The following is a 22,337-nucleotide window of genomic DNA, read 5'->3' as shown; positions in this document are numbered from 1 at the left end:
TGTACAGCTGTGCATGTGTGTGCACTGACCCTGAGCATGTGTGTCCATATGTCTGTGCTGTCCCCATGTACACCTATGCATCCATGTGCATGTGTCTGTATGTTTGTGCTGTCCCACTGTGCATCCAAGTGCACTGATGCTGTGCATGCATGTCCATACAGCCCTGCTCTCCCCATGTATGTCCATGCATCCATGTGTGTGCGTGTCCGTATGTCCATGCTGTCCTGGGATGCTGGGTGACAGCCTGCATGCCAGCTCCTCGCCCACTCCAGTGACACCTGAGACCTGGGCATGTTCACATCTTTATTCGCACTGCCAGAGGCTTTGCTGGCAGGCCTCCACACCAGCACAGACATCACCCCCACAGATAATTTAAAAGCATCACCCCCCCAGCATGGTGCAGGGGTGGCCATGGGGTAGCTGGGCTCAGACAGGGACGCTGGGGCCATGCTGCAGCCAGCAGCCCCGGGATGATGGTGAGGGTCTGCCAAGCCCCTCACTGGCACCAGGTCGCAGCTCCCCCCTCTGCCCCATATAGGTATGTACATTATACAGAGCTACCCAGAGCAATACAACTCATTAAAAAAGATCTACTCTTATATACAGTATTTATAAAAAGCATCCCAGCCTCCAGCACCCTGGTAAAAAAATACGTCTCTCATGTACTTGGCTGCAGGCCAGCCCCACCCTGTGCTGCCCACCCTGCCGGGCTGCCCTCGCCATGCCGGGAAGGGAGGCGGAGCGGGGCGAGAGGCGCTTTGCAGGTTTTGGCATGGCATGGGGTGTCCTAGCTGCATGGATGGGTGGGTGGGTGGGAGTGGGCTGCAGGGGCCGGGGTGCTGGCCCTGGGTGCAAGGCGAGCAGGGCCGGCGTATGTTCAGGTGGTGCCCATTACCCTGGCGCCTGGGTATGCAGACGGGGGGGTGGCTCTGGAGCCCCAAGCTGGCACCTAGTGAGTGCTGCCCCCAGCCCCCCGCACCTGTCACCTGCACCCCTTGGGGGGCCAGGTCCCAGGCAGCGAAACCACAGCATAGGAAGGATGCCAGCAGGCACCAAGCCCCCAGCAGGCGTGCCACCTCCCCAGAGTGATGCAGCCAGTCCCCAAGCAAGGCCTGGGGGTCACCGGGGTCCTGTCTACAGGCACCGGAAGCCAACCATTCCCCTGGTGGGCTCAAGAGCAGCAGGCTGGGTACCACCAGCCGTGGTGGCAGGACCTCATTCACTCACAGGGCCGGGGTGCCCCTGCGATGCCAGGGCAGTGGGGTGGCATCTCACTGGGGACGAGGGGACAGCAGGGAAAGAGGGGGGGTGGCTTGCGCACAGGCGCTGCCAGGGGTCCAACCACCCTGCCAGACCCCAGCCCTCCGTGGACACTGTTCATCAGGGCTTTCAAAGCTGTCTGAGGGGAGCAGGAAAGTGCCCCAGTCCTCAACCCCCATGGTGGGCAGTGCCCACTGCCAGTGGCTCTGGGTGTGCAGAGATGAGCTCCAGCTGACAGCCAGCTCCTGGTGAGGTAGGGCAGTATTATTCTCCCCATTTTACAGATGGGAAAACTGAGGCGTGGAACAGGGAGGGTACCCGCTGGAGCTGGGGAGCACAGCACCTGCCCCAAGCTCACTGCCCTCAGGCACAGGTCTGAGGGTCCCCGCACCTGCTATGGCTCCCCTCTCCACCACCGTGGGTGATGGGCAATGACAGCGGAGGGTCCCTGGGGAAGCCCGGTGGGGCTGTGGCATGGGGGCTGAGCCCAGGGCCGGCTTTCCCTGGGGTACCAGTGGGTGGGGAGGAGGTTGGCGTGGGCACCCGGTGCTAGCTAGTGGCTGCCGCCGCTCTTCCCCCCTCCTGTAGCCCAGTCGATGATGATGAAGCTCAAGCTCATGATCATGAAGAGCACCCCAACGAGGGCGAAGCAGACAGCCTGCAGGGACAGGGCAGGGGGTCAAAGACAGCCAGGGCAACAGGGTCCCCAGCTCAGCCCCAGGACCCCCATCCTCAGCCCCATCTGTGTCCAACTTCCCCATGCTTACCAAGATTTTGGGAGGGGAGCGCAGTGGCTCCTTGTCCTTGGGCATGATGCGGATGTAGAAGATGGCAGGGAAGATGAAGATGAGGCAAGGAGCAGAGGTGGCACCTGGAGCAGACAGGGACAGAGCAGGCAGAGGCCCCCACCCCACAGCTCAGACCTGCCAGTCCTGCTGCTGAGCCCAGGTCCTGTCCCCAACACCACCCCCGGCAAAGCCTTCCAGGAACCTGGGGACACCATGTCCTGGCACCATCCCCATGTCCACCCCCGCAGCCAGGGCTTTGGCACTGAGCCAGGCACTGAGAGGGGGTAACCCAGCTTGGGAGATCAAGAGAAATGCCCAGGGCAAGAGCAAGCACCGGCAGACAGCATGGAAAGCAGTAGCACTGCACAGCGGGAGCCAGCCTGCTGGGATAGAGATGGAGCTGGAGGATGTCCCACATGTCACCTGGTCCTGGCACCATGAGAAGGGGAAACTGAGGCACAGAGGGGTTCAGGTGGGGATAGGTGCTGGCATGCTGCCCATAATACCCAGTGCCTAAAGGGGGACAGGAGTGGGGCACTGCAACGCACCAATCATGCCGAAGATGCCGAGGATAGAGGGGGCAAAGATGACCAAGAGATTGATGAAGGTCAGCAGGACCACAGCAATGGTGACATGGCGGATCCAGCTGAAGTCCTTCCCTTGGAACAGCATCTGCTGGATAGCCCGGCGCACCTGGGGACAGCGACGGTGTGTTACACTCCACCCTTGGGGCCAGGGCCCATCCCGTCCCCTGTCCACAGAGCCCTGTTGGTCCCCATCACCCCTACACCTGCCCCAGCCCTGACCCTTATGCTCCATTGGACCCTGTCACCCCTTCCCCTGCCCCAGCCTGGTCCCCATGGCCCTACCGGTCCCTGTCACTCCTTTCCCTGCCCCTGACACCCAGCTGGTCCTGTTCCCCAATCCCTGCAGCCCCCCTGATCCCTGCCATCCTGCCCTAGGCCTCAGCCCCATCGCTGCCTCAGTGTCCCCTCTCAGAGCTTGGTCCTGAAGCCCTGTGGCAACCAGGGGTGGTGGTGCCACCTGGGATCCCCGCCGGGCCACTCACCGGGAACAGGACGATGGGGACAGTGAGGGTGACAGCTGTCAGCACGGCCACCCGCACGCACAGTATGAGCACATCGAAGGGGTCCACCTTGTTGTACGTGTGCAGCAGCTCTGACTCCACGCGCCCTGTGGGCACCAGTGGGGAGCTGCTGGGTCAGCCCCAGCACCACCACTGCCCCAGTGCCAGCGTGCCGGCAGGGACCCCAGCCCTCTCCTGGAGAACTCACCGTAGAATGTGAGGTAGCCAAAGAGGGCAGCCAAGAAGTACATGATGTACATGACCATAATGGAGATGTTGGAGATGCATTGCATCTTCTTCTTGGATGGGCTATGGGAGATGGCAGGCTCAGCACGGCCCCCATGGCCCAGCCCACCCCACTCCTGCAGCACCCACTGGCACCAAGAGCCTGCCTGGTGAGGAGGGGTGATGCCAGAGCACCCTAGGATGCACGGGAGTTGTGCAGAGAGGGGCTGTGTCCCCCTTCCCAAACAGCATAATGGGTTGGATCACCCACCATTAACCAACCACCCATCCTGGGTCACAACACCCACCTCCCAGGTGTGATATCACCCACCACCAGCCACCCACCTCAGGTGATATCACCAATCTCCCAGGTGTGGTATTACCCACCAACCACCCACCCATTCAGGTTGTATCCCCCACCTCCTGGGGCTGATATCACCCATCCCAGGTCCTATCACCCACCATCCCCCCACTCACCCACCCACCCACTCACCCAGGGTTGTATCATTCACCATATCCCTTTGTATCCCCACAGCACCCCAACACAGGTCCCACACCCAGAGGTGCTGCCTTTGGGTGGGTGCCAGGCAAAGTCCACCCCACCATGGGTGTCCCAACCCAGGACTCACTTCTTCAGCTCAGTGTAGATGGGCAGGACCTCAGGGTGGCAGACGAAGGCAAAGGCCATAATGGGGATGGTATACGCCGTCTGCACGAGAGGAGGGCAGCTGAGCGTGGGGGCCAAGCTGGTGGGTGCTGCCAGTGCTGGACCACCCGCCTTCATGGGACACATGGGCTGGGGGCTCACCTGGAGCCCCAGGGGTGCATCCTGGGCCCCTACCTGGGAGTTCAGGGTGAAGAAGCTGGGGATGCAGGTGCCCTGCTCGGGGGCCTGGAGGATGGTGTAGCCGTTCTGGTAGTCACTGGTGCTGACAATGGTGGCATTGAGGCTGCCTGTGAGGTTCCCCTCCTGCTCAGGAAGTGGGCAAGGGATCTGGAACTTCTTATAGATGACCTGGGGTGGGGGGGAACAGGGGGCAGTCAGTATCTGGTGCCACCATCTCCCAGCACCGGCCACCCGAGCTGACACTGCACCCAGCAGGAGGGTGCCCCGTTGGGTCCCCTCTATGTGGCACCCTTTGCCAGCAGTGCCCCAGGGTGATGCTGGACCCCAGCCTGCCCCTGCAAGGATGGGCAGCAGGGTGGCCGCACATAGAGGGGCCATGCGTGCAGTTCCCCTCTGGCACGCTCTCCCTTCCCCTTTCCCCAGCACTCAGCTCCTTCAGCCAAAAATAACCCACCAGCGTGACAGCATCACCACAGCGTCTCCGCAGCCCAGAGCACCTGCTGTCCCCACTGTCCCCACAGGACACAGCCTGGCTGCCCACCAGTAGAGCCATGCATGCTGGCAGAGGGATGCTTGGTAGCCCAAGCCACTGCCACATGCCAGCAGGTGCTCACCGAGATGAGGAAGAAGCCCATACAGCTGAGGGAGAAGCCGCTGGCATAGCCGAGGTAGCCTGGGGAGGGAAGAGAGTGGCTGGTGGGTGCGGGCAGGACCCCCACGCTGGCTGGGTGCCCCCTCCTTCCCTGCCACCCCCAGGCTGGCACCATCACCCTGCAGGAGCCCTGGAGTGTCAGACCCTCATGCCACACATAGCATCCCCATGACTTACCCAGCTGCTTCATGAGGGCCAGGGGCAGGATAACGGTGACAGAAACCAAGATCACCAGGTAGTTCCCGTTCATGTACCAGTCCCTGGAAGCAGAGGGCCTGCTCACAACCACGTTATGCCAGGACACAGGAGGCACAAGCACCCATCAGGGTGCTGCATGCCATCCATGGGGACCCCAGAGCTGTAATACTTGGACCCCTGAGCCGGCACTCCCAGGGATGCTGGCATCCCCTGAGGCTGGCACCCCTGATGTGCTAGGATCCCTGGGGACCCCTGAGGCCAGCATCCCTGGGGCCCTTGAGCTGGGGTCATGTCAACCCCCATAACAGTGCACCCCTAAGGGCTAGAGCTGCTGTGGGCAGGCTGAGAACTGCTGTTCTCACCACACATCTGCCAGTGGGCAGCCCAGCAGCTGGAGGACATAGGGGCAAGGAGGTTTAGCCAGGTCCTCAATGACCCACGTGGAGGGACTTGCCCCAGCTGCCTCTGGGGCAGAAATCCTGCCCAGTCCCAGTCTCATGCACAATTGCCCACCCCAGAGCAGCTGGGATGCCCAGTCCCAGACTGGCGGAGGTCCCAGTGGCAGCTCTGCCCAGCATCTGCCTGGCTTTTACCCCCTGTGAGATGGGTGGGGATCTGGGCACCACGTGCAGGGGGTTCTGCCCAAGGAGGAAAGCCTGATCACAAGGGGATGTGAGAAGCAGGGATTGGAAGTTCAGCCCGATTTAATCCCACCTGGGGGCTTATTCAGCACTGACAGTTATCAAAAATAGTAGTGGCTTAATGGCACTAAATCCCTGCCATGGGCTGCACAGCTGGAGCCAAAGCCCAGTGCCTGCCTGGGGAAGGCACGCCAGCAGCGTGGGCAGGAGGCACTCACGTGGTCTTCTCCTCCAGGTTGAGGAAGGTCTGGATGACGAGAGGCACTTCGGATTTGACGATGTACAGGTAGCTGGACATGGCTGTGGGGCAGAGCAAGGTCATGCTGTGCCGGTGTGCTCGGGACCCATGTCTGCTCCTCAGCCCTGCCAGGTCCCCCCCTGGCCCCGTCCTCACCTCCAATGTTCTGCAGTGTGATGGCGATGGCAGCAGCCAGCTTCCCTGGCGTGCCGAATGCTCGGTAGCCCAGCTGCTCATAGGCACGGATGCCTGCGGGATGGGAAGCAGTGGTAAGGTGAAGGTCAGGAGGGGACCCCCCAGCATGGCCCCACCAGTGACCCAGCACTCACCCACAATGCCAGAGGACTTGAGCAGCAGGTGGATGGAGTAGCTGGAGAGCAGAGCCACCGCTGTCAGGAGGAAGCTGTGGGAGGACAGCACCATCACCAGCAGGTCACAGCACTGGCCGCAGACACAGCCGTGGGGCAAACCCCACACAGGCAGCCTCTGCCTGCAGGCAGCCATCCTAGCACCTCAGCACCAGCCAGGTGCTCACAGGGTGGATGGGCCATGGAGTGTGGATACCCCACAGCCATGGGGCTGACCCAGCCCTCTAGGTCCATGTCCCCATGCCCAAGGGGAGCTGGCACCCATGTCCTTTGGTCCATGTGGAGAAATCTGGTCTTGTATTAAGGAAGTCAAGCCTTCATCCTCCTCCTCCTTCTCCTCCCCAGTGGGGCACAGTGCCCAGCAGGGGCAGACAGCTCATGCCAGGGAAAGGCATCGCTCAGGCAGCAGGACACTGGTCCCTGCATCACCCCACGCCAGGGACCCCTTTTTCAGCCTCACCTCTGGCACCCAACAATCCATTTGGAGAAGCCCCCCCACCTGAGCCCCTGCAGGTTCATCACACTCACAGGAAGAGGATGATGCCGGTATTGGCCATGGCGTAGGCCAGCCCTAGGATGCCGCTGCCCATGATGGCATTGCTCAGGTTGAAGACGGACATCCCAAAAGACGTCTTCCCTTCAAACTGCGCACAGAAGACACAACAGGGAGGTGATGCGCCAGTCACACTGGGAGCTGTCCCCATCCCACCACTACTACAGTGCCCACACCAATACTCACATCAGTGAAGTGTGTCTGCTTCTTCTCGGTGCCATGGGGCAGGAACTCCTCCATCTCTGCCATGCCAGACTGGTTCTCCTCAAACCTGGCCACACAAGGGAGCAGGGTAAGCTGAAGCAGAGCCAGGGGCTGCCATGCCTCTTCCCTGAGCCTGGGCAGAGCTGGCTGGCACTGCGTGGGCAGGGAGCAGCCAGGAGAACCCCCCTGAGGCACTGGCACCCCTGCTTGTCCCCATGCCTCTACCTGTCACCAGCCAGTGAGGGGATAGCTGAGGCAGTGAGCACAGCTGCGTGCTTCCCGTTGGGCACCAGCTCCACCATCTCAGCCTGGAGGGGCATGTCTGTGACGTCCATGGCGACGAGGCGGCTGGGCTTGCTGAGGGCTCTCCTCGGCGTCTGCAAAAGCGGGGCAATGGGGGTCCACCTCCAGGCAGGAGTTCCTACAGGTCTCTCATCCACTGGGGATGCTGGAGTCAGCCTCAGCATCAGCACTGTTTGCACCACAGGGATAGGTGCCCGTGGATGGCAGGGATAACTTCTCCCTTCCACCTGCTCAGCACACTATGCCCCTGGAGCTCACCCCAGCTCTGACAGCCTTGCGAGGGTCCCCAGCAGGGACTGTCCCCTTGCCCAGCCAGCCATCCTGCAGCCCACCCCCTGGGGCCGCTCCACTGCCTGCCCACAGCACGGCGCCAGCCCCAGAGCCTCTGTCCGCGACGCCTGCCCACCTCCACTCCCCTGCCTGCAGCTTTCAGCTCCATGCCTCAGTTTCCCCTTCCAGAGACAGGCGCTGACAGGCGAGTGGGGGTGTTTCAGAGGGCAGCTGGGGTTGGGGCGGGGAGCTCGGGGACCTCCAGTCACCACCATTATGTAAAGCCTGTGGCGCTGCCGAGCACGAAGGGCTCTCCTGCATCCCACCGCCCGGGGCTGGCTCTGCCGGGGTGCCAAGGCAGGGGGTTCAGGGGCACGTCAGGGCCAGACAAACAGAGCAGGAAAGAGCGCGGGGCTGGGAGACAGCTCCTTGGCAGGGGAAGGCAGCCAGGCTGCCGAGCGCGGGACGCCTTGGCACACCACACAAAGCCGCCTCTGTGTGAGCACCGGCCCTCCCCACCCCGCTGGGAAACAGCACAGGGTGGCTTTCTAGGGCAGGCTAGCAGCTGGGGCAGGGTCCCTCACCACTCTCCACTGCCCTAGGGGGCTGAGGTCCTCCCCATCCAGCCAGGGGTCTCTGCCTCAGGGCCACAGGATGATGCCACCTGGCCCAAGGCAAGCGCTGGCCAGGATGCAGCACAGTCCCTGACCCAGGGACTGTCATCCCCACAGGGTGAGGAGGCGACATGCTAGTCTTTGTGCTCCCAGGGGATCAGTGGCCCTGGGGACCAGGCAAGCCTTCCCATGGCACTGCCAGGGCAAGGAGTCACCAGTGACAGCAACCCCCCTGGCATGCAGAAGGATGCCATGGTGGGCTGTAGGCACCAGCACCTCCGGGCTCCTGAGCTGCTGCCCTGCCTGTCCAGGACACTGAGGAGACCTGGCAGGGTTATCCCAGGCCACACGGCAGCTACCAGTAGTGCCAGGGGGGCCAAGTGCCTGAGGCTGGCCTTGGGTGACGGGCACACAGCTGGGCAACCCACCTATGCTACCCAGCCTGGTGGGGAAACAGGCAGAACAAAGGCCAGCAGGGATCAGAGCAAGGAGGCTCAGCCGTGCGGGGGAAGAGAAAGAAGCGCAGGGCGGGTGCTGGGTGATGATTTATCCCCTCCACTAGGCCTCCACTTGGGCTGGATCCAGGCACGAACAAGGCTGCCAGCACGTCCAAACGCCGCCATTAACTCTGTGCCTTCCCACCGCCATGGGCAGGCATCACCAAACCCACCGCTCCTGCTGCTGGGCTTGAGGAGGGCCACCAGATTCCTGGTGTTCCTTTACCTTCTCAAACCCTCTCAGTGCCACTGGGCTGCCCACGGGCAGGGGTCCGCTGCATCCCACCAGTGGCAGGCAGGAGCCCTGCCCTGCTCCCCCTGCCCGCTCCCCTGCGGGCGCCAGGGAGGCTGGGCACTCTCTTCTGCAGCCCCTTTCTTCTCCCAGGTTATAATTACACCTCGCCGGGCGGCTCAGGAAATACCAGCCTCTTCCCCCAAGCACCTCTCGGAATAGCAAGCGGCACAGCCGGGCTCATTTCGCATGCACCGGGCTTAGCACTGCCACCCAGACACTTCCTCCCGCTGGGCAGCGCTGGCACAGCCCCGGCACCACTCACCACCACCTCTCTGGCTGGCCCCGGCCTTTGCCCCTCAGCCAGGGTCTCCCAGCAGAGGCAGCCGGGGAAGGGGGGAAAGATGAAAGGGGAGGGAACGGGAGACACTTTGATCAGGCAGAGCGTGCCCTGCCTGCAGCTGTTTGCCTTGTGATAAGGCTGGGCAGAACAGTAAATACGCGGAGCAGTGGATGGCCCCAGCAGGTGGCATAGGTCCCCCCAGGGCTGGGGGAAGTGGGATCACCCCTGTCCCTGTGTGCCCACCTCAGCTGGGGACCCTCTGCTCTGGGCAAAGAACATCTCCCTGCAATCTCTTCCCATGGTGTGCCAGCCCTGCAAGACCCAGCCCACCATGGGGCTTCCATGCTGCCACACGGATGGGATACTGCCGTCCTCACTGCCATGTTTGGTAGCCCATATGCCATCTGGCATTGTCCCCCTCCTGATCACCACCCCCAGCACCCAGTCACCCACCCTGATGACATGGCACAGCCACGTGCATGGGCACAGAACCTCCCCCGCTGTGGCAATGAGGGCCGTGTCCCTGGGGGTGCTAAGCCAGCTGCACTGATTTCCCAGTGTGCACCTCTCTGCTGCCTGCCGGTTCCAGGTGACAAGGACAGTGACAGCCCTGCTGCACCAAGACCTCCCACCTCTCCCTACCCAGCCCCAGCTTGCCTGGGGGCTGCTCCTGCTGCCCCACTGCTCGGTGACACTGGGGACATTGTCCACCCCACCAACCCTCTGGCATGGCCAGGCAGCCCGAGCCAGGACCCAGTGCCATCCCGCAGCCCCCCCGCGGGGAACACTAAGCTGTAAGCATTGGGCAGCACGTACCTTCCGTGCCGGCCACGTCTGCACGCCAGGGGAGGCTACGTTTGGTCTTGCACGCTCCGTCCCAGCCAGCACAGAAGCCTGCCCCCCCTCTCCGGGATAGGGACATGTATATGGGGCAGCAGAACTCCCAAATCCCTTCCCAGCCCTGGCAGGCAGGCAGCCCTGGGCTCACCCCAGCCACCTGCCAGCCTTCAATGGGGGGTTGGGGCACCACGGCGGGGGAATCAGGTTCTGGAAGGGATTGCATCTCACTGCCTGACACCTCACTTATACCCGGACTTTATTTAAAAGGTGGAAAATCCCAGCTGGGAGCAAGGCATAGCCAGGAGCAGGGGAGCCAGGGCAGGGGAGCTCTGTTGGTAATGCCAGCGGGACGTGTCAGATGGGGGGGTCGATCGCACACGGCAGTGCGGCAAGGAGGATGCATATCACACCAGAAAAGCCCGTCCCTCATGCTGCTCTGACTGCCTGGGTCAAGCCTCAGCACAGCACAGTCCCCGCCAGAGCACGCTGTGCCAGTGGGAGTACGGCACATTGGGGGACCAGCAGCCACTGCCTGCCAGCACTGCCTGCCTGCCCACGCAGTGCCAGCCTGGAGTGCAATGATCCACTGCGTCCCTGTAGCCCATGGCACCCATCTGTGGGCACCCACTGCTCTCACCTGGGAGTGAATGAAAGTGCTGGGTCTCCCTGGCAGTGTGTGGTACTCCCCTGGGCTGGGGACCCCCACAGGGCAGAGAACCCCTCCCCATCTCCCCTCCCTCTGCAGATGAATCCTGGCTAATCCGCCCCATCTGGGGCCACAGGACTATTCCGAGTGGTAATCCGGCTTTAGCGCCAAGCCTGCCACAGCTGCTGGCCTGCGTGCTTGCAGCCAGGTACTCTGTTGCTGCTGGTGTGTGCCGGGGGGCTGGCAGCAAAGCCCCACTGCCTGTGCCTGCCTGCCTGGGCAGCTGTTCAGGTTTCAGCAGAGCCAGACACACAGAGGTCTCATGTTCCTTGGGGCTGCGCTGTGACAGAGCCCTCCCAGAGAGATGTGGGCAAGCCATGTCCCCCCACTGCTATCAGCCCCCAACCCTGGGATTACCCCTGGCACTGCTGCTGGACATGGGGCGAGCTCCAGCCTGGGGTCCCTGGTCAGTCCCTGGCACTGCTGTGGGCACAGGGGTGTGTGGACATGCGGGCAGAGCTGGGGCAACAGCCAGAACCTGGGGAGTCCCTGGATATCACCTCCCCAGGCAGGCTGGCTCCAGCAGGGGAGGCACACACAGCAGAGGGCCCCCCCCGCCTTGCCCCTCCACAGAGAACCCCCCGCCAGGATGACCCTGGGACCCCAGGCGCTGAGAGCAGAGCCAGCCTGACCCTGCGAGAGAAAGGCTTGTCCTTTTCCCCCAGTACACATAGACATGACTTTCCCCTGACCTGCCTCCCGAAAATTAGCACCCCAAGCCTGCTTTTAAACCTACAGCATTTATCCCCACACACATCTCACAGCCAAGCAAAGGCAATGCCATCATCCCAGCTCCCCAAGGGGCAGTGGGCACCCAGAAGGGCAAATCTGGCTGCCCAGGGACACAGCCAGGCACCTCACCTCTGGGGTGAGGGCCCTGGGGTACACCCTATTGTGCACAGGGACACCAGCAGCCATTGGGGGGTACGACTGGAGACAATCTGCCCAGTGCACAGCTGTAGAGGCCCTCTGGGTAGTCCTACTGTAGACCCTCCCCAAATAAACCTGCTGGAGATCCTCAGGAGATCCCACCAGACAGCAGTGCCAGTCAGCCCCACCCATGGTCCCAGCACGAGCTGGGCAGCATGGTCTCCACTCCTGGGGTCACCTAGGCCCAGGACAACTTGGGGTTTCAGCCCCAAATACCACATGATGACTCAGCCTCAGGCCAGGCGATGCCCCCACAGCTCCAGCCAAGGCAGAATTGACAGCAGCAAGAAGGAGCAAGCAACTCTCAAAGCTGCTGTCCCAGCTAGCAGGGCTCCAGCAGCATTGACACCTACCCCGGCAGCTCTGGGCCATCCCCACCATGCTGTGCGGGGAGTGGCATCCACCTGGAGGCTTCCTTTGAAGAGCACAAGTGACACCCATGTCCTCAGGGATGGGTCTGCCCAAGCCCAGGGACGTGCCTGCAGGCAGAGCTTGCTGGCAGCTGGGCTGGCTTGTGGCCACCCACCCCAGCACCATCCCACAGCAATGGATGTGCCAGGGTCTAGGACACACCAGGAAGGGAAAGGCACTGCAGGGAAGGGGGTGGCAGAGCTAAACACCAAGGAGGGGGCATGGGGAGCACCAGAGCCATGGCGCAGCTCAGCCACAGTAATCCCCTGTCAGCTGCACACCCCAGGCTGTGGCCACGGGGGGAGCGAAGGCCTGCGGCGTGAGTACCAGCCACCACCATCATGCCAGGTCATCCCACATCCAAGCACCAGTACCAAGACAAGCTGGGAAGAGCAGTGGGGAAACTGAGGCCAGGCAAGGGGAGCTGTGCCCAGCACCAGGCCAGGCCAGGCTGCTGCTGACTCAACCCAGCATGGAAGGAAGGGGTTAAACCCATGTGGGACAAGGTCAGGCAGCAGAGGCAGCTGGCAGCATGGGGACAAGGACAGGGGTGGGGACAGAGTGGGCATAGCATGAGGGGGGCGGCACCCACTGTGGATCTGGGGGAGGCAAGCCAAGACAGCAGCTTGGGCCCTAAGCATCACAAGCCAGCTTTAGGCTAGATGTTGGGTTTTGCTTTAAACTTAAAGCCAATGCACTCCCCGTCAGGAACTCAGAGCCACCCAGAGAGGACGGTGGCATGGATGGTGGCACTGTGGTGACTGATGGGCAGGTAACGCCTGAAAAATACATGTTAGATTTTCTATCGCACCTCTGGATAGGTGTTTCACCTTGGAAGCAAGATGCTTTCCAGGAGTTCCCACTCCCTAAAACACACCCAGCCTTGGCAGGACAACACCAAGGGGTCAATGGCAAAAATCCAAGCTGCCATTTGCTGCAGGCAGTTCTGGGGACACTGGGAGAAATCGGCCTCAGCTACAGCCTCGTGTGCCCCCCACTGCCCCGGCACCCCCAGCACCACACCCTGTCCCAACCAGAGGCTGCGACCTGCCCAAGCCCTGTGGGACCACCGCTGTACCCAGCCCTGCCACTCTCACCATCAGGCCACCCTGCCAGCCTGGTGTCTGCTCCCTGGTGCAGGGACAGCAGGACCACACTGGCTGTGCCCCTGCCAGCGCGGGGGACCCAGCCAGCCCTGGACCTGCGTCAGCAGCCAGGGAGGCATGTGGCAGTCAAGACCCATGCAGCGAGGAGGACTGGGGACACAGGGGGCCCGTCTCACTCCCAACCCACCTCTATTTTCTCAAGGGCTGTGTTTCCAAAGGAGCCCGTGGGATCCCACTCCTTCCTCCTGTCCCCACGTGCCAAGGAAAATAGGCTCTGCTGGTGACTGTTTGTTTGCCGTGGCTATGGCCCCGGCGTGTGATTACAGCTGCAGCACGGCTGGGTGCTGCAAAGCCCTTTGCACCTCGGATAGGCTCCCAGCTGTGCTGGCACACCCCCCCACGCCGCCCCCAGGCCAGCCGGGGGGCTTCCGCTGCCCCCCAGCATCCCTGGCCACTGGAGCCATGGCATGCCAGCACTCAGTCCCTGGAAGACAGGGCAGAGCCACGGGGCTCGGAGGGCTTCTCTAGGGTGCCCCCACGAAGCTGGGGGGCAAACGTATGCCAGTGGCCGGCAGCAGGGACCAGGCAGGTCTAACGGCTCAGCTTGGGCCAGATCCAAATGCCAGTGGAAAATTCCCTGTCTCCTCTGCGGTGGCTCGGCACAGCCGTACCCTCTGCAGCCAGCCAGGGCTCAGCCCTGCACAAGGGCTCTGAATCCCCTCTGTCCCACCTGCCAGGGACTTGCTGGGTCCCCTGGCTCACCCATGCCACTGCAGAGCCAGCCACTGGCCCAGGGAACCCAGGGGCCAGCAGCTGCCCCCATGACTCAATTTCCCCTTGGGGAAGTTTTCCCTCCGGCGGGATAGTTGCAAGCTGCCCTGGGCAGAGCAGGCCTCCATGCTGGCTGACATGGGACACGCGTGGCCAGCAGGAACACAATGTGCTGCCTGCCTTTCGGCACCACCGTCCCAGCCAGCCACGCTCTATAAATACCCTGGCCTGGGGAAGCACTGCACACACAGCCAAGCTGAGCCCTGGCAGCGCCTGTGGCAGCCAGCATCGCTCTCCCCAGCTGTGTCCCTCACCGCACACTGCTCCTCGCCCCAGCACCCTGACACCCGATCCCAGCAGTGACTGCTTCCAGCCTTAAGAAACATATGTTGCTCCCGCAGGCACTTAAAGCGGAAAAAAGGGAAAGAAAAGGGGGTTTGCTGTTATAATAATTTCTATCAGCAAAGTGCCAGACCCCACCGGCACTGCACTGTGGGCAGGAGCTTTCATGGGTGTTAGGGTAGAAAGGCAAGGTCCTGCCTTCCCTCTGCCCACGCAGGATTTGTTACCCACCCGTGGGAGGGTTTCAGCAGCTGGAGAGGGAAGTGGCAGGAGAAAAGCAAAGCAAACAGCCCCAGGACGCTGCCACCTGCCAGGACTGCCGGAGCCCCGGAGCTTTCCCGGTGCTGGCGGGGGGCAGCACCCGGAGTTGTCCGGCTCCGGGAGAAGGAGAAGAGCAGGGGACTGCGGGGAGCGCCGGGCTGCAGGAGGAGAGTGGGGCTGGGCGGGGGGCTAAGGGAGATGGGTTGGGGGGAGGGGATAGCATAGGGTAGAGCGGGGACTTGGGCGGAGCGAGGGGTCCAAGCCTTCGGAAGCTTTCAGCCAGAGCTCCCCAAAGGAGAAGGCAAAATGCACGGGTGTGAGCGCAGCTGGGGAGACTAGGAGGGACTGGGTGGGGGACGTACCTGCCCCCCTTTCCGGCGGTGCCTCTGCTGCGGGCTGGGGCGAGCAGCCCTCGGTGGCCAGCGCCGCGGTGCCGCGGATTAGAAACTATCCTACAGCCGTAATCCCGGTGGAGCCGGAGATTAAACCGGAGCCGGGCCCGCCCCCAGTGCGGCGGCTCCCAATCTCCGCGCCGGCGGGGCAGAGTCAAGGGGCAGCGCCGGGGAGGGACCGGCCGCGGAGAGGGGGGGCGCACTCGGCCCCGGCCCCCGCCCCAGCCCCGCCTGGCCCCCCCGCCCTGTCGGCTATCGCCGCCCCACCGGGCATCGGTGCCTCACAGGGCATGGCCACCCCTGGGCATCACTCACCCACCAGGCATCGGTGTCCCACTGGGCATCACCGCCCCGCTGGGCATTGGTACCTAACCGAGCACCCCCACTCCACTGGGCATGGCCACTCCACTGGGTGTTGGTGCCCCAGCAGGCATCACCATCCCACCTAGCATCGCCACCCCACCAGGCATCACTACCCCACTGGGTATCGCTGCCCCACTGGGCATTACTACCTGGAGCACCCAGGGGCTGCTGTGGGAGGCTGGTGGCTGGCACTAAAAGCAACAGGGCTGTCACCATTGCTCTAATGTAACCTGAACTAAATCCAGCAGGCATCGAGCACAGGCACTGGGTCTTCTCCCCTCTTAGGGAGGGGCAGAGTCACCCAACATCCAGGGAAGGTCCTCCCCGGCTCCCCCCACAGCCAGCTTCTCTCCCGGGCCTGGGAAGCTCAAGCCGCCCCCACGTTAAGACAGCCCAGCTGGCTGCCCTCCTCAGGGCTGCCTGCTGCCCCTGCAGGGGCTGCCCCAGCACCTCTGAACATGAGGAGCAAACAATGCATGTGGGATCATCCCAGCATGACCCAGAGTCAGGGGAGACAGTCTGGTCCATTCCTTTGGTCCCCATCCAACTTCCCCGCTTGAGCCAAAACACCTCTTTTTTCAAGGAGACCAAATTTTGGGGTCTATCCCCACAAAAGTGCCCCAAACAGGAAATTTCTTCTACCAAGAGCATCCCATGCACTGCAGGGAGATCCAGGAGCTCCTGGCTAGCCACCAGCCATGTCCTCGCTGGTTCCCTGCTCCTTCCAAAGGACCGTCACCCCCAGATCACCTCCCACCCTGCTCAGCAGGGCACCCTGCTCCTCTGCCCTGCCTGGCTTTTACTCTGGAGGAAAATTTTTGGTGTCCACGCCACAGTGAGGCTGGGGCTTGATGCACCTCCCTGTGCAGAGCAGTGAGCCCTGCGCAGCTGCCACACATTGGCAGGATGGCTCTGCGTGTTGCTGGAAGGCTTTATTTGTGTTATGCATATCTTTCATAAATCCTCAGGAAGCCTCAGGCAGCCAGGGATAGAAACGACTCTGCTGGCTGGCAGCGAGCATTGCCATCGGGCTGGGAAGAGGAAAATCTCCCCTCGCCCCCCTGGCAACAGGGGTACCCCCTCACCCAGCCATTGCAGGACGTTAAATTTTCAGGAGCATCTCTGCCCTCGTGCTCCCAGCTATCCCGTGGCTCCTGTTACTGCTACTCTCCTCTGGCTGGAGACATCCATTAACTAATTTCTAATAACAGCAGCATGCGTAAGTGCTGAACCAGCGCTGGCTGGCATGCCGGGGGACCGGAGGCAGCCAGGTTTGGCAGGGTGGCGAGGGGGGAGCCAGAGGCACCCAAAGCCATGGGCATGGCTGGGCTCAAGCCATCTGCTTAACCCTTCCCCTGCCCTGGTGCAGGCAGCTGCCAGCCACGTGGCACTGGTGCAGACATCCTGGGAACGGGCAGCAATGTGCCTCGCCAGAGGTTGTAATAGGAGGCCTAGAGCTGCCACCCTGTAAGCAAACATGGTGCAGGCAGTTGGGGACGGGGACAGGCAGCATAGGCCCCATGGCACGGGGAGCAGTGCCTGCTGGCAGGGTGGGCATGCTGGGGGGCCGGGTTGTGGGCAGCCACTCAGAGACTGCCTGCTCCTTCCCAGCCTCCAAATGCTGCCCTTCCCCTTCTGATGGCACAAATGAAGCCATGCTCCCTTCTTATTGTCCCCTCTCTTGTCCTCTAACGTGTGACAGCCTTCACCACCACTTCCCCTTTTTCAGCTAGCCAGAGGAGATGCCCACGCCATCCCCACCATGCCCAGATGAAGCGCTACAGAAAATCAAAGCACCAAGGAGAGGAGGGAAAGGGGGCAAAGGTGTCCCCAAACCTCCCAGACCCTGGCCTAGATGGTCCCTACACCTTGCAGCAGGCGTACAGTGGCTGCAGCCCTGTGCAGCCAGGCTGGCCACACAGTGGGGAGCCAACATGGGGACTGGTCCCCTCGCCACAGCTGGGGGCCACCCGGGAGAGAAATGGGCTAAGACCCTCCTCTCAGTCCCCCAACCCTCCAGCCAACTGTGCTTCCCCAGCACAGCCGAGGGCAGTTTTGCTGCCTGCTCTGGGGGTGTCAGGCCTGTGCCTGGGCTCCAGCAGATTGCGAAACTGCAGCCGTGTGGTTTTCTTCAGCTGGCTGGAAAGTTTGACGCCAGATTCCCGGATGTGAGGAGCCTTCAGGGGAGTGCAGCACAGCAAGGCACATCCCACCAGCAGCATCCTGCCTCACCAGTGGCAGGGAGCTGAGGGCCGTGTTGGCTGTGCCATGCCACAGCCCTCGCCCTCAGCCCACCCCCATGTGGTTTGCCTTCTCACCAGTCCCCCCAGCCAAAAGCTGCCCTATTTTTCATCCTTCAGCCACACTCAGAGATCAAGCAAATTAAAGTAAGCCCATAAAACCCCTTGGCCTCAAGAGCATCCCGGTGCAGGACGAGGCCAGCCAGGACCCAGCCACAAAAGAGTGGTTGCCATGCGTGGCTGGGGCATGCTTTCCTTGTCATGCTTGGTTTCCTTGCCTTGCCTCTGTGCCTGCTGCCTGCCGCTGCCTGCTGCTGCCCGCTGTTCCCAGGGCCAAGATGGGAGATAGCAGGAAGATGTGGCAGAGATAAGAGTTAGATCTGCATCCAAAGCAGTGTCCCCTCCCATGCTGCCACCTCAGCCTCTCAAGCAAGAAGCCTTCTGGCACTTGTCCTTGCTGGGAATGCACCAGCGGGTGCCTCTGGTCCTCAGCCCCAGCCATCCCACAGGCACAGCCCCAGCACCCAGCTGGTGCTCTGAGATCGCACTGCCTCCCCAACCCCATCACTGGGGAGAGAGCAAGGCACAAAAGGGGCTATGAATGCCAGTGGCAGGAGGAGAGGGATGCCTGCGGCCAGTGGTGTGGGCTGGGGGGACTCCTAGGTGACACCTGCCTGAGTGCATACCCAGGGCTGAACCCTTCCTCCCCCCAGCCAACTCCTCTGCAGAAGCCCCCTGATGCCGGCAGCATGGCATCTGGGCCCAGAGCCAGTGGGGGGCAGCTCATGGTCCCCTTCCTCGCCCTTGACCACCGCCTCCCTCGAAGCACATGCTGTCATGTGGCAGGGCACAACAACAAGGACTAATTGGTTAATGCGATTTCAAAACATGATTTGCAATTATAACTCGCCAGAGAGCATTCAATGATCCTGTACTTTGGGAGAGTGGGTTTTTCTCCTTCGTTTGTTCCTGGAACCTCGAAACCAATTAACTTTACAGAAGCCAGAAGCAAAGTGCTGCTCAGCAGACCTGAAGGGTGGGTTATCTCTGCCCTCAATCGCTTCCCTACCAAGCGTGGCACCAGGAACCAAGGCAAGCCCTAGGGTAACCTTGCCACTTCTTCCCACAGCACTGCAGGATTTGGAGGGGGATCCCAGGACCCCCCAGCTCCCACAGTTCCCACTGGGACACTGGTCCCACTCAGGTTCCTCCAGCTTCCAGCCATCAAGCACCAAGTCCACTTAGAAGCATTTGAGGGCAGGAGGATGCCCTGAGCCCTAAGAAATGGGGACAAACTGTTCCTCTTGGCATAGGCGGACTGTCCCCTCTGTCACCTCCAGAGGTGCTGCACCCATAGCTCCACCAGAGTCTTTGCTCCCCTGGGCTTGCCATCCTGCAGCAAGGCCTTAAATGCCTTTTAAGGCAATTAAGCAAGGACTTAGCAAGGACTTTAATGCCTTTAAATGCAACTTAAATGCCTTTAAAGCCAAACAAGCCCAACTGGCCGTGTTGCTTCCAAAATGTCCAACGTCTAGTGCCCTGCTCCAGGGCAGCTTCTCTAGGTCTGGGCCCATTTCCCCACTGTCCCCAATTGCTGGGCTTCATTGCTTCCCACGTCCCACTGGAAAGATGGGCATGGGGCTGGCAGCATTTTCCCTTGAGTGAGTAAAGAGATGCTGGGTACCAGCTGCTTGAGGCATGCTCTGGCAGCTATCCCTCAGGAGGGTGCCAGGGCCCCGGTCTGCTGGGGAATGCCTGGTCACAGGGGGACCCAGGGGACCTGCCAGCCACAGGGGACACCCATAGGGTCCAAGGATCTCTGGCTGTGAGCTGCCCTCCATCAGCTCCCAGAACCTCAGGATCCTCTATCCCATGGGGACCTTGGCATCTTGCACTGCAGGCACCCAGGCTCCCCGGGGATGGGGAGGGAGTCCAGGCAGCTCCCAGAGCCTCCAAGGAGGCACAAGGCAATGCTGGCAGTGCAGGGCAGCTAGGCTGGGCTGGCCTACACCCCAAAGCCCACCTGGGCCAGGTGACAGGCCAGACCCCCCGCCAAACCCCCGTGGGATGCCAGGTCCAGGGCTGAACTGCAGCAGGGGCAGGCAGTTAATGTTTAGCAGAGTAGGAGCAGGGCCCTGGTGTGGGGTGGCAGAAGGAAATGTGGGGCAGCACTGGGGGGTCTGCAGCACCTTGGGATGGGGGTGTCCCTTCAAACCCAAGCTCCCCAGCAAGCTGTCATGAGCACAGAGCAGGCTGGGGGAGCTCTGGGGCGGGGCCAGGTGCACTGCCCAGGGCCTGGGTGGTAGGGCAGCAGACGGCTAGGGACCTGGGGACCAGGGAAGGACTGGGGATGCTTTTCAGCCCAGATTACTGTAGCATCCTTGTTAAGAAGATATAAATAACCAGGCCAAAAACAGAGATGTGGCCACAGCCGTGTCCCTCCTCTCCCTGGGGGGCGGCAATCAGTCCAGAGCTGGCCCAGGAGTAGATATGGCTCGAGTGGCCCCAGCAAAGCCATGGTCTGCTCTGGCTCCCCACAGAGGCACCGGCAGGGCCATGCCAGGACCCCACCCTCACTGGGGTGACTGGCGGTCCTAGGGCCAGACAGCAGCACAGGGTCCTGCTAGGTGTGATCCGGCCCTGAGAAGGAGAGGGGATAAAGGCCCTTTCATGGCCCGCCAGGGAAATGGATTCAGCAGAAGCACAAAAGGACGTGCCGGTGCTCAGGACCAAGGCTTGCCATGTACCCCAGCACCAGGGTTTCCAAGCTCTTGCAGTGGTAGGATGTAGGGGGTGACAGCTGGGGAGTGCTGGGTGCCGGAGTCCCAGCAGACACCCCCAGGTCCCTGCCAGTGTTGTCCAGCCTTGTGTTTGGGAGGGCTGAGCCTGGCATTGTTTCAGGCTGGGCAGCGCTGGCACGGTGGACCCCTCCACGGTTGGGAAAGCCCTGGGGTGGCTGCCCCTCTCCCTCCCCTCCAAGCTAGCTAACAATTGGCTGCCTGAGGGACACCGGCCTTGATCCACATCACTGGCCGTCCGCACGGCCGAGCAAACAGAGGAAAACAGCCCCAGCTGGCCCCGGCACCACCAGCACACAGCCAGGCACCCAGCCCCCCAGCACTCCTTATCCCCAGGACCCCTGCCACTGAGCAGAGCTGGCAGCACCACCCCACCTGGTGATGCCGGGGGGGCTAATGGTACCAACCCACCTGCCCCACAGCTGGGAAGGACCCCAGGGGCTGTGGGGCCAAGCCAGTAGGAGAGAGTAGGAGCCAGCAGCAGCACCCACCATGCTGGTGGAGCGGCTGTGCCAGGGCAGCCAGCGCAGCAGGGAAGGTGCCGAGGCACAGCCGGGGAGGCCCCGTGACTGCTGGCCCTGGGGTGTGGGGCAGTCCCTCCTTGCCCAGTCCAGGGGTCAGCTTGCCCAGTTCAGTGCTGTTTGCCACGGGGCTGGGCCAGTCCCCGGGGCTGCAGGCCAGCTGGGGCCAACCAGTTGGTGGCGGGCAGCCAGCGTGTGCCAGGGGCATGTGCCCCGGCCCTGCCCAGTCACCCCACGTGTTCCCCCCACAGCCCGATTCCCTGAAACCCTTCCCCATCTGCAGAGCGTGATGCTTCATGGAAATTCCCTCCCTGCTCTGGCCCCCTTCCTGGACCTCCCCGTTGGTGGGACATCCTGCTCTGGCTGGGGAGATGCTGGAGGCTGGCTCTGGTCCCATTTCCTCCTGGTGCACCCCACGTCACCCAAAGCCCCCCCTGCCTGCTCTGCAGCACCCTGGTATCCCCACCCGGCCTCCGGGCAGCAGATCCCACCCATCACCAGCACCTCGGCTGGCCGCAGGAAGCGTGGCTAAAATGGGCACCATCACCAGCAGCAGAGCTCACGGTGGGACCATGGCCAGGCTGCGTATGGGACACGGGCTTCCAGCCGCCCTCCTCGCACTGCAGCTCCGGCCGGCCCGCAGGGAGGACGGGGCGTGGGTGCCGGGCACAGGTAGCTGCTCCAGCTCTGCCGGCTCCGCCGAGAGCGCTGCCCGCTCCCTGCCCTGCCGCCGGCAAGGTGAGCACGGTGCCGTGGCCGCAACCGGCCAGCGCCGCCCGCCCCACCGCCGGCCAGCCGCTCCCGGTTCCCGCTGGCTGACGCGCCGGGCACGGTGCTGGTCACCCCGCACTCCGCCCACGCGGAGACGCCGCCATTCCGTGACGGCGTGGGCAGGGGAAGCCTGCCCGCACCCGCACCAGGCGGGAGCGTGGCCGGACCACCTGCACGCAGCCCCGCCACCTCGGTCACGGCTGGGAGACGGGCGAGAGCCCTTTCACCGGAGTGCCCGCGCCAGCCCCCCAGCAGCACCGGGCCGCCCCCCGCCAGGCCCAGCCCCCCCCCCCGTACCGGGCTCCGGCTGCCCCACGCCAGGCTGGGTCCCCGCCCCACGCCGGACCCAATCCGCCCCGGCCGCCGCCACGTCCCGGCTCAGCCCCGCCCCGCCCCTGCCGAGCGGGTCCCGACCGCCCTCTGACGGCCGCCGGCGGCAGGGCCGAACACCGGCCTGTCCTCGCCCTCCCCGGGACCCGCCGGGCTCCCCCGCGACGCGCCGCCCCGTCAAACTCATGTCACCCCACGCCCGTGTCCCCCCCGGCCCCTGTATCCCCAGATGCCC

General features: G+C 62.7%; 1 protein-coding gene across 4 annotated transcripts; it reads right to left on the bottom strand.

Annotated features, from left to right (window-relative positions):
* Positions 1-290: 290 nt before the first annotated feature.
* On the bottom strand, positions 291-22,144 carry SLC38A3 (solute carrier family 38 member 3). Of its 4 annotated transcripts, XM_075096256.1 has the most exons (16): positions 15,050-15,184; positions 7,287-7,438; positions 7,044-7,128; positions 6,833-6,948; positions 6,266-6,339; positions 6,093-6,185; positions 5,917-5,998; positions 5,037-5,119; positions 4,822-4,880; positions 4,202-4,375; positions 3,990-4,069; positions 3,344-3,444; positions 3,118-3,242; positions 2,597-2,741; positions 2,028-2,131; positions 291-1,918 (listed from the first exon to the last, which is right to left on the bottom strand). In XM_075096256.1, exons 2-16 carry the CDS (start codon positions 7,394-7,396, stop codon positions 1,814-1,816), a joined length of 1,536 nt encoding a protein of 511 aa, XP_074952357.1. In that variant the 5' UTR covers positions 7,397-7,438; positions 15,050-15,184; the 3' UTR covers positions 291-1,813. The 4 variants fall into 4 exon arrangements, with proteins under 4 accessions (XP_074952357.1, XP_074952355.1, XP_074952354.1 ...); XM_075096254.1 differs by lacking the exons at positions 3,118-3,242; positions 15,050-15,184 and adding an exon at positions 22,070-22,144; XM_075096253.1 differs by lacking the exon at positions 3,118-3,242.
* Between the last annotated feature and the right edge of the window lie 193 nt (positions 22,145-22,337).

This window comes from Phalacrocorax aristotelis, chromosome 6, assembly GCF_949628215.1.
Source record: "Phalacrocorax aristotelis chromosome 6, bGulAri2.1, whole genome shotgun sequence".
Taxonomy (NCBI): domain Eukaryota; kingdom Metazoa; phylum Chordata; class Aves; order Suliformes; family Phalacrocoracidae; genus Phalacrocorax; species Phalacrocorax aristotelis.
The sequence above is the reverse complement of the archived record's forward strand: the minus strand, read 5'-3'. Positions and strand labels throughout refer to the sequence as shown.

Coding starts and splice junctions, on each gene's coding strand:
- SLC38A3 (XM_075096254.1), bottom strand. CDS start 7,396: ATGGACGTCACAGACATGCCCCTCCAGGCTGAGATGGTGGAGCTGGTG. Junction 4,881..5,036: donor GGCCCTCATGAAGCAGCTGG/GTAAGTCATGGG, acceptor TTCCCTCCCCAG/GCTACCTCGGCTATGCCAGC. Junction 4,070..4,201: donor TCTTCACCCTGAACTCCCAG/GTAGGGGCCCAG, acceptor CCTCTCGTGCAG/ACGGCGTATACCATCCCCAT.